The 11,369-nt window shown below is 38.0% G+C and overlaps 1 protein-coding gene across 1 annotated transcript; it reads right to left on the bottom strand.

Annotated features, from left to right (window-relative positions):
* Nucleotides 1-9,540: 9,540 nt before the first annotated feature.
* LOC134646124 (trace amine-associated receptor 13c-like) lies at nucleotides 9,541-10,800 on the bottom strand. The gene is made up of 2 exons (XM_063499839.1): nucleotides 10,628-10,800; nucleotides 9,541-10,354 (listed from the first exon to the last, which is right to left on the bottom strand). Exons 1-2 carry the CDS (start codon nucleotides 10,798-10,800, stop codon nucleotides 9,541-9,543), a joined length of 987 nt encoding a protein of 328 aa, XP_063355909.1.
* Nucleotides 10,801-11,369: the final 569 nt, after the last annotated feature.

Here is an 11,369-nt window from a genome sequence, read left to right as displayed (position 1 = left end):
CATCAGTTAGAAGCAGCTCTCTAAAAGTTTTGTCACAGAGCTGATATATTGGCCTCCCCTCCCCTCCTCTCACACACACACACACACACCTACACACACACATACATAGACCCTGGCATACACACACATTGTCAATCTTCTTACTTTTGACATAACCTTTTGCACCTTCATTTTTTTCAAACTCACAATGTCACATGTCACTTTTCACTATCATCTGTTCTCAGTCATCCAGGTCATGGCAGTCTTAAGATCTTGAAAGAGAAAGTGATTGGACTTCTTTAGCAAACTAGGGAGAAACAGAATTACGAATGGAAAAACACTGTCATTACTTAAATAAGAGGTTCACCTGAGAAACTGGGAAGAATTTTCTCCAAGCATGGGATCTCAGTGAACTTCACACCAGCAAGACCTTCAGACCGAAACTGGTTCATTCCAAGGACAAAACTCCCACACACAAGCTAAACAACATAATGCACACTGTAGTGTAGGGAGGAGTGCTCAAACCTCTACACTAGGGAAACCAAACAGCTACTCCATAAACACATAGCACAACATAAAAGAGCCACATACTACTTCACTTTCAGTGTGTGCTTTGGCTGGACTTGGGTTACAGACTGAAGCACTCTCTCATTACCTGTTTGGAAAATGCTTGACTGTAAATCAAACCTAACCCTAACCCCCTAACCCTAACCCTACCCTAAAGAGAGAGAGAGCTGTCTATTTTTTATCACTTTCATCAAATTTAGGAGTACATATACACTAAGTTTATTGTGTGTTTAATTAATAAGAACACTCCAGACGATTCCATTCTGAGCTTAAGAAGCTTCTGATAGGTTAGTAGAGTCCATGTGAGTAAATTGGTGGCACAGCTGTGGATGCATATAAGGCAAAACACAGAGCCTGTTTCTTTGAAATGGGAAAATCAAGAGATGTCAACAAAACACCAGGAAAAGAATTGTAGAGCTCCATAAGTGTGGCTCAGTTTGAATACAATTTGGTGCCATTTACAATTAAGAAATACAGATAATTTCTCTCTTTACTCTTAAAGTTAACAAATATGTTTTTTATATTTATCAATCTAAAAAAAATAAACATTTAGTCTGATTTGATGTTACAATTAAAAAAGTGTTTTTATCTGAAGAGCATGTAAATATCTGGTTTCAACTGTATATTTGATGATGTTGGTGTTTGGTTTGATTGTCAGCACAAAGAGGGAGAGAGAGGGAGAGAGAGAATGAGGACAGAACAGAGAGGGAACAAGAGCAGGTGAGACACACATGTTAGTCAAATGGTTGTTTACCAAAAGTATCATCGTATCATAGGTACTCGTGTATCTCGTATCTAGTGTTTCTTTTTAGGTTTGTTATTTTTCAAATTCTATATTTATTAAGTTATGCAGGCTTGTTTGCACAACAAGGCTAAATAATTATATAAACTTTTCTGAATCTAAATAGTGTACTTTGGTAGAATTAAAAAATAAGTGTAGTGCAGGTCTATGATGATTTTAGTGCTACTATCATCTAGTTTTGATTCTGGTTCTGTCTTGGTTAAGTCCTAAGTAGCCCTGATTTTGAACTGTTGTAGTCCTGTTTTAATTCCGGATCAGTTCTGGGTCTGGTTGAATTGGGGTTTAGTGCTCGTGTCTTGATATAGTCCTGATTTTGTTCTGCCTTCCTGCTTAATTAAAAAACTAGTTTAAGGTGTCCTGCATATGTGATATATATTTTTCCCTATATGAAGTCATTCTTTTTTTAACAAAACTCAAAACAGAGCCTATTAATCTTACAGTCATTTCTAACACCCCCCCCCCCCCCCCCCCCCCCAAATGCCACATGGATACTACCCTTTAGGGCTAAGCCCTGGGTGTTTCGAATGTCTGCCTCCGCCTCTGGTTACAGTTAACTCTCTGGGGTCCAGGGTATAATTGGCCATTTTTGTGCTACTTTTGATTTTACCTTTGTATGTCACCTATATTTTCTTTTTCCCTTGCCTTGTTTGGTACAGTCCCAATCAAAAGTTTAAGACCACTTGAAAAATGGCAAAAAAAAAAAAAAAATGCTCAAACTCAACAAGCTGTTTTACAGCTGAGCAAAGATTTAGGACTACAAGCCTCCAGAAAAACTTGCCACATGCCTTTAAAAGGCCAAATCTTTGCAAAAATGCGGATTCATTGTAATTTTCTGTCAGGTAGTCACACTGGCTCAAGAGTTGGCCATTTGTCTTGTAATTGGAAGGTTGCCGGTTCGAGCCCCGGCTTGGACAGTCTCGGTCGTTGTGTCCTTGGGCAAGACACTTCACCTACTGGTGTTGGCCAGAGGGGCCGATGGCGCGATATGGCAGCCTCGCTTCTGTCAGTCTGCCCCAGGGCATCTGTGGCTACAACTGTAGCTTGCCTCCACCAGTGAGTGAATGAATAGTGGAATTGTAAAGTGCTTTGAGGGTCTCGAAAAGCGCTATATAAATGCAATCCATTATTATTATTAAGCAGGGTCTTTCGCAGCACGCCATCGCTGCTGAGGTGGGATGCAGTAAGACAGTCATTTGGAATTGCTTAAATGATTCTGAGGGTTATGGAACCAAAAAAAGTCAAGTGGAAAACCCAAAAACATTTTACCAGCACTAAGATGGAGGATCCAATTGGCTGTCTGTCAAGATACTGGACGATCCTTGACCCAAATTAAGGCAGTTACTGGTGCCAACTGCAGCCCCATAACCATCAGACGGCAACACTAAAGAGCTTCAAAAACAAAAAGTGTCTTCAAAGACCTTGTCTCTTTGAATGCCATAGTACTGACCATTTGAACTTTGCAAGAGGGCACCAAACATGGGACATTGAAAGGTGGAAGAAAGTTTTATTCTCTGATGAGAAGAAATTTAACCTCGAGAGTCCCGATGGTTTCCAACATTACTGGCATGACAAGCAGATCCCACCTGAGATGTTTTCTGTGCACAACAGTGGAAGGGGCACCATAATGGTCTGGGGAGCTTTTTCCTTCAGTGGAACAATGGAGCTTCAGGAGGTGCAAGGGCGTCAAACAGCCACCGGCTATGTCCAGATGTTGTAGAGAGCATCCCTCCTGATTGAGGGTCCTCATCTGTGTGGTAACGACTGTGTTTTTCAACAGGACAATGCTACAGTGCTTGCAGGACAAGGGACTTCTTCTTTTGGACCACCTTGCACCCTGATCTAAATCCAGTTGAGAACCTTTGGGGATGGATGGCAAGGGAAGACTACAAAAAAGGGCAACATTTCCAGACAGTAGATGCCATTGTGCATCTGTCCTACGTGTTGTCATATAATTTTTCTATTGGTCGATATGGTACATTTTTCCACCAATAGGAAAGGGGTGGGGGGGGTTTCGATCTTTTTTTTGTATGCGCTGTCCTTAAAAAAGGCAGTTTTCACCTACTTTTGCTGCACGAAATGTGCATATTTTGTTTTAGTATGTATTTTTTTAATCATAAGTCTGATTTTAGTGGCCTATTAATGAAATTAAAACTGGCCTATATTTTGAATTCCGAACTTTCAACACATATTGAAAGACTCGGTGTGGCTGCAGCTTGTCATGATGTCATTTTAAATCATTCATGTGATTTGGAGGCGTAGGCATGTCAGTTGACCCCAGAGAGTTAATAACACTCCCCTTTACTCCATTTCCAAAGTGTAACAATCAACCACCTGTGTTGAAATCTGAAAGTGCCCAATGGGGTTTCAAAATGTGCACTGGCGCAATCATAGGCATTGGTTGCTACTGACAACAAGAAATAAAGCTGATCTGCTCTATGGGCTGAACCATTGTTTAATGGTGGAGGGGTGGTTACATTTTGCATTATATTCAGTTTTAGAATTTATATTCAGTGTTAATTGTAGCTGGGCTCAAAGTGTTAATGCTAGCTTATTTTATTAAACAACATTGTGATAAGCGAAACTAGAGTGGCACTAGGGGTAGCAAGAGATTATTTTAGGGTGGCACATGCCACCCCTGTAGATCCATCCCTGACATTACCCATTACTTTTGTTAAAAGTTATGCAGTAAGTAACTTTATTACTCAGCAGATAAAAAATGTTTTTTGCACTACTCATTACATTACTATCTCATTACTCCATAAAATGGTCACATAATTACATAATTAAAATATAAATCTTAGGCTACTGTCCACCACCAACACAAATGTCATGGTTTTGGGTCTTTGACCCAGTTTTTTGGGGTTTCTTTCTGATTTAAGACTCTTGCTTTATTAAGATGTTTTAAGTTTGAGTTTTGGTTTCCCTAATGTTTTGAGTTTCTTTATCTGTTCTCCCAGTCATGTCACGTCTGCGTCCCATCATGTTTCCTGTTTATTTTGAAAGTCTTGTTTCCATGTTCTATGTGCTTAGTTTACACTTCCCCTGTGGTGTCATTATGATTTGTCTGTGTCACCTGTTTCCCCATGTGTGGCCACTTCCCCTGACCACCTCATGTGTATATTTACACACCCACAACATCAACCCCAGAGTTTTCAGGAGTTGTAGCTATCAGCTATATATAAGTTCTGTATCTGATTTTAAACATGAGTCTGAAATTGCAGACGGTCCTGACATTTTTGAAAAACACCCTGTCTTGTTCTTGTTACCAAAAAATATCACCTAACTACTTCCAGTAGCTAAATTCAAACATGTCGAAGACACTAAAGAGACTCATCCTGAATCATCTGAATCTTCTGGTGGATCCTTGGCTGGACCCCATGCAGTTAATATATCAATCCCAGATTGGTGTGGTGGATGGCATCATCTACTTGCTACATCACACATATTCCCATTTGGAAATGACAGGAAATACTGGGTGGGTCATGTGGCTAGACTTTTCCAGTGGGTTTAATACCATTAGACCATCAGTACTAGAGAATAGAATCAAAGACACGGAAAGACTCATTACCTGGATAACAGAAGGTGCAGTAGGTCAACCACCAACCAACCATGTCTGGCTGTAGAGCTGGTGTTTAGACAGCACACTGGATAACATAGGTAGCACCGCACGGGGCTGTCTCATCACTCTTTCTCTTCATCCTCTATACTTTAGACTTAGGACACAGATCAGAGTCATGTCACCTACAGAGACTTCAAATGACTATTAATATTGGCTGTATCACTGATGGGATGAATACAGGAGGATGGGTATCTTTATAGAGTGGTGTGAGCTTAATTATCTACAGCTTAACATCGCTAAGTCCAAGGAAATTATTATAGAGATTGAGTACCAGTTGAAGTGGTTGACAACTAAAGATACAATATACTGCCAAAAGTATTCACTCAACCATCCACATAATTTAATATAGGTGTTCCATCACGTCCGTAGCTAAGGTGTATAAAATCAAGCACATAGACACACAGACTGCTTCTACAAACATTTGTGAAAGCATGGGTCATTCTCAGGAGCCCAGTGAATTCCAGTGTGGTACTGCAATAGCACCTGTGCAACAAGTCCAGTGGTAAAATGTCCTCATTACTAAATATTCCACAGTCAGCTGTTATTATATTATAAAAAGTGAAAGCACTTACCACACTTGTCAATAGAGTTAATATTGTTATTAGTTTTTGCCACTTTCTGCCTATTTGCACTACTGAACATATTGATATTTATATTTCTTTATATTTTATACTATTATTCTTATCTTTATCTCTTGTTTATTATAATATATTCATTTCAGTTTATTTCTGCTGTTCTGCCATTCTACAGACACTGTTTCTGCTTTTGCGTCTCTTTCTATTCTTATTGCACTAAGCATCCAAAAGGCACAATAATGTCTCTTAGAATAAATACAAATAAATACTTTTAATTCAGGTGAGATATTACTTTATATATCACAGTGTTTTTTAAACAAGTAAAACGGTTTATTTATGTTATATGGTCCTAACAGAATGCGCTGCTTCCTTTGAGTAAAAAAGTCATCACATGCTATATCACAGGTAAATTTTAGTCGCAATTTTTATCTTCAAATATATGCTGCAGTCACTGGTAATATTGTTTATCTACCACTAAATACAGCCATAATTCAAAGTCATTTCAGGTCAGGATTCTGGGGACTCTGGGCAGGTGACCAGTCTGTTAAAGGCCAACAGGTAGAGACAGAACCATGTACACCTACAGTCAATTTAGACTCGCCCATTAACTTAACCATATGCATGTCTATGGACTGTGGGTGGAAGCCAGAATAACTGCATAGACAAGCAGAGAACATGGAAAGTCCACAGAGAAAGGCCTCAGTCTGGGTTCAAACCCAAAGCAACATTGCTAACCCTGTATCATTTACATCACTAAGCTCCTGAGAGTGACCCATTTTTCACATCACATTTCCCTAATGTGTGACAAGGTCACATTTCCATTTTTTTCCATTTCCATTCTTAGATTACTGTGTGTATTTATTTATTAATTTAAATTCTTAGTGTAGTGAGTTTCTTTATCTTTTTATAGTATGTTGGCCTCACTTGTGTCACACTTGAAGATCTGCAAAGTGGTGATGAGTTTAACAGCATTTCTAAACCAGGGGTAACACAAGGCATGCATTAAAGGGTTTAGACAAGAGTTAGATAAGTAAAAAACAATGATCACAGTAGATGTAGATGGATCATTGACTGCATTTTCTTCAACGAGAGAGTAACAGTAATATGGACAAAAGGTTGCCAGAAACACAACTACAAGAACCCCAAGAGTCCTGGCTGCTTTCAACTCAGATTTGTTTGCTTGATTTGCTGAATGCTGAAGTTTGACAGCTGTAACATGAGAGCGCATGGCTGTGTCTCAGGCTAGAGAACTATGATGACAGAAACTGAAACAATAAAGAATAGAACAAGGTCAACAACAACAGCAATATTACTGCTGAAAAACACACACTCTCCAAAGCAGAAATTATACCTGCCTGGTTCAATCAGGACATTCTTCGCATAAAGACTGCTGTAGAAAGTTGAATAAAACCAACACAGACAAACACTGAGTTTGACTCTTGCCACCGTCAGTCTGGTGGGATAGTGCAGAGGGTCACAAATAGCCACGTAGCGGTCAATTGATATTAGCACTATGTTAAGTATTAAAGCACAGAGAATTCAAATGGAATCATGAGTAGACCAATTAGAAAGTCTGAGACAGCCAGAGAGAGTAGGACGATGTTACTTGGTGTGTGAAGCTGCCTGGATGGAAACAGGAAAAAAAGAAGCATTTCAAAAGGTTTTCAGTTAAAATGTTAAAGTAGGCATGATTCAGTCTAGATACATATAAAATTAATGTCAAGTTTTTGCATATATAAAACTTGTGTTAACTGATGTTCAGCTTTGAGAATTTCACAACAATTTCTTTATTAAAGTTGACTTTTAAATGTAATTGCTAGAATGCTACAAATTGGGATTTTAAGCTGCCAAAATGTAAAAAATGATTTGGTCTGTCCTCTTTTACAGTTAAAGGCCGCCAGGTTTAGAACACTTTACCACCAGAAATAAAAACATTAACAGATAATATCTTTTTTCAATCCAAAGGCAAAATTATGACTTAAAAGTACATCTGTGATCATTGAAATGGGTCTTCTGTCAGTATTAATGATTGTACTTAAATGTTTCTAATTTTTGTATTAGTTGTGGTTCCTTCTATTATTATCATTATTGCTGTTTCGTAACTGTCTGATCATATATTTGTTTTAATGTACTCTGCCTTAAAAGCCAAACCAGGGACACGCTCTGAAAAGTAGCTATAGCTAAGTCCTACATTGCATTATTTCCCTGTTGTGTAAATGCAGCAGTGTTAAGATGTATTGTCCCTGTTATTTAATTAAATAAAATGCCAATACTTCTCAGTAGTTAAAAAAGTCACTATATCACTTTATCTCCATTATCAGGCCCAAGCTCTTGAATGAAAACATTCTTTTTAATCTAATTTTTCTTTTCCCTCTCATCAAATATGATGTCCCTCCTCTTTCTCTCAACACAACCTGTCACAGTTTCAGTTTTTCATACTCACTGTCTCTTTCACATTTGGTTAATAGTTTTAATTTAATCTGATTAATGATTATTGATAGATTATATTTATGATCCTGTGTCTTGGACCCAGAGTTCTGAGTTTTGGGCCGTCCTGTTTAGTTAGTATTTACTATTTGGTTCTTAGTTTGATTTCTGATTACATTTTCATCTTCATATTTAAATTCATATTTTCATATTTTAGGACATTTTACTGTCGTTCCCTGATATTTATAGATTTTTAATCAAGATTTGATAATGGTTCTGTTGTGGGTGTCATAGAGATTATTTTCTGTGCAAGAAGAATCACATGATTTATGAAATTGATTTGTCAGCTACCGCCAATCAATGGGCCTCTAATGTCTCTTAGTATTATAATGCAATATAGGCCTGTAAAAATGATATCCATGAAATGCATAAAGCACATAAAGGCACAGATCAATTATTTTAGACAAGAGTTAAAATAAAAAAAAAGATTTATATGTATATATATATATATATATATATATATATATATATATATATATATATATATATATATATATATATATTATTGATTACTGACCACATCTTTCACAACAAAGCCAGACAATAGACAGTAGCATGTGAACAACTACAAGAATCCCAGGTATCCTAGTGCTTGGAGCTCAGATTTGTTTGTTTGATTCAGGGAATGGTGAAGTATGACAGCTGTAACATGAGAGTGCATGGCACAAATCCGAGGCACAGTCAACACAAACCCTCTCATATACAGATGTATGATGACAACAACTGGAACAATAAAAGATAAAACAAGGTCAACAATCTCTGCAATCCGTATTGCATTACATTAATATTTTGCATTTTTATTCATGTGTATAATTATAGAATATGAGAAATACAAGCTCAATCCTGTCTGTACTTTTGTCATTGTTGTTTCTATCTTTTAATCTTGAAAAAAACAAAAACAAAAATTAATTTTCTTCTATTGTTAAGATACTTTTTAAATACGTGTATATAAAGCAGTTGCTGTGTTATGCAGGAACTGTTGTTGTGGGCTTTGAACATTTCTTGCTTCAGGGAACGGTGAAGTGTGCCAGCTGTAAAATTTCTTCTTGAACATGATAGAGGTCTTTACACATGACAGCCGTGAAACAAATATGACAACAGTATACAATAATGAGAAAAATACATAAAGTACTGAAGCTAATTTATACTTAAACTCAAATACAAGTAACAAATAACAGTTTTCACATAAAAATTATTTGTAATGTTTCTACCTAAATAAGAAAAAAGTAATCAAATAAATTTCATTTCAATTTTCTTCTTCAAGAAAAAGTAAATCTGTGTTTTGAATAGAACAGAAATGAACAGAAATGTGCTAACATTGATTGTACTGAATTTATAGTTAATCCAGTAAATTGGATAAACATTGTAGATAAACAGGATGTTCAGATAAATTTAATTGCATGCATCATGATACAGTAGAAAGCAATTTTACATTTCTAGGGTAGATAATAGATTTATGAAGTTACAGGTTTACTATATTATGGGAGCATGGTTTTGTCTAATTAGTCTTATTACAGTATGTTGGCTTCACTAGTTTCATGTTTGAAAATCTGCAGTGTGATGATCAGTTTTACAGCATTTCTAAACCAGGGGTAAAACAGGCCATAGATCAAAGGGTTTAGACAAGAATTAAAGTAAAAGACCATGATCACAAAAAATGTAGATGGATTATTGGCCATGTCTTCTACACCAAAAGAAAAGCAGAAGAATGGACAGTAGCATATTAGAAACACGACTACAAGAATTCCAAGAGTCCTGGCTGCTTTCAACTCCGATTTGTTTGTGTGATTCAATGAACACTGCAGTGTGACAGCTGTAACATGAGAGCGCATGGCACGAGCCTGGGACACAGCCACTACAAACACTCTCATATACAGAATTACGATAACTGGAACTGGAACAAAAAAAGATAAAACCATGTCAAAAATCCCTGCAATATCATTAATGATAAACACACACTCTCCATAGCAGGAATTATACCTGCCTGGTTTTATCAGTACATCTTTCATATAGAGACTGCTGTAGAAAATAGCAAATAACCAAAACAGAGAAACACTAAGTTTGACTCTTGCCACAGTAATTCTGGTGGGGTAATGCAGAGGGTGACAAATAGCCACATAACGGTCAATTGATATGAGAACTATGTTCCCTGTTGAGGCAAAGGCAATGTTGCCAGTCAGATACCAAGAAACAGAACACATGAGATCACCAAGTACCCAGCAGGCCGTGTTCCTAAAGATTTCAAATGGCATCAGCAAGAGACCCACAAGAAAGTCTGAGACAGCCAGAGAGAGTAGGAGGATGTTGGTAGGTGTGTGAAGCTTCCTGCAGAGAGACAAAAAAAACCATCTATTCAACAATAATCATTTCAATATATCCTTACTGATATCATTTTAAAGGAGGTCTTTTACTAATGTAAACGACCTTTTACTAATGTAAAAGACCTCCTTTAAAAAGACATGATTCTTTCTAGCCACATGAAACATTACAGTCATTGCTAAAGTACACCAAGTATGTGCCACATTCATTACACTTATCATTCAATCACTGTGTTTCTAAACTTTAAAATCCATTTCATTTAAAATATTAAATTTGTGCCTGAAGTGGGAGACTGAGATGATGACCAGAAGGTTTAGAGCAGTAGTGATCAGAGAGACACATGACAACACAATGTTCAGGAGCACAGCTTTGGACCAGTTAAGTGCCGGCTTGATGCAGGAAGTGTTGAGGAGTTTTGGAAAACAGAGTTCGACTCCTTTCTGTATCTCCATCATAAGACAACTGCAACTGCTGCAGCTCTCTGATCAAAGCTTTCCCTTATAGAGCTCTCCTTATCTCTACCACCAACCCCACCTCTACCTCCACCTCCCCATCCTTCCATTTCTGCTCTTTTTCTCTACACAAACTGCTGAGGTTTCACTTTTTTAAACTCACCATCTCACATGCAATTTACAGTACTATCTTTTAAATCCATCTATCCATCCATCCATAAGAAGCCCAGACCTCCCTCTCCCCAGCCACCTCCTCCAGCTTGTCCAGGGGAACACCAAGGTGTTCCCAGGCCAGCCGAGAGATATAATCTCTCCAGCCTGTCCTGAGTCTGCCCCAGGGTCTCCTCCCTTGTGGGACATGCCCGGAACACCTCACTCAGGAGGCGCCCAGGAGGCATCCTCATCAGATGCTCGAACCACCTCAACTGGCCCCTTTCGATGTGGAGGAGCAGCGACTCTAGTCTGAGCCCCTCCCAGATGGCTAACCTTCCTATCCCATCTCTAAGGGAGAGTCCAGCTACTCTTGGTGCTGATCCTCGTTCCCGCCGCTTCACACTCTGCTGCGAACT

Source organism: Pelmatolapia mariae, linkage group LG16_19, assembly GCF_036321145.2.
Source record: "Pelmatolapia mariae isolate MD_Pm_ZW linkage group LG16_19, Pm_UMD_F_2, whole genome shotgun sequence".
In the NCBI taxonomy this organism is placed as follows: Eukaryota; Metazoa; Chordata; class Actinopteri; order Cichliformes; family Cichlidae; genus Pelmatolapia; species Pelmatolapia mariae.
The sequence above is the reverse complement of the archived record's forward strand: the minus strand, read 5'-3'. Positions and strand labels throughout refer to the sequence as shown.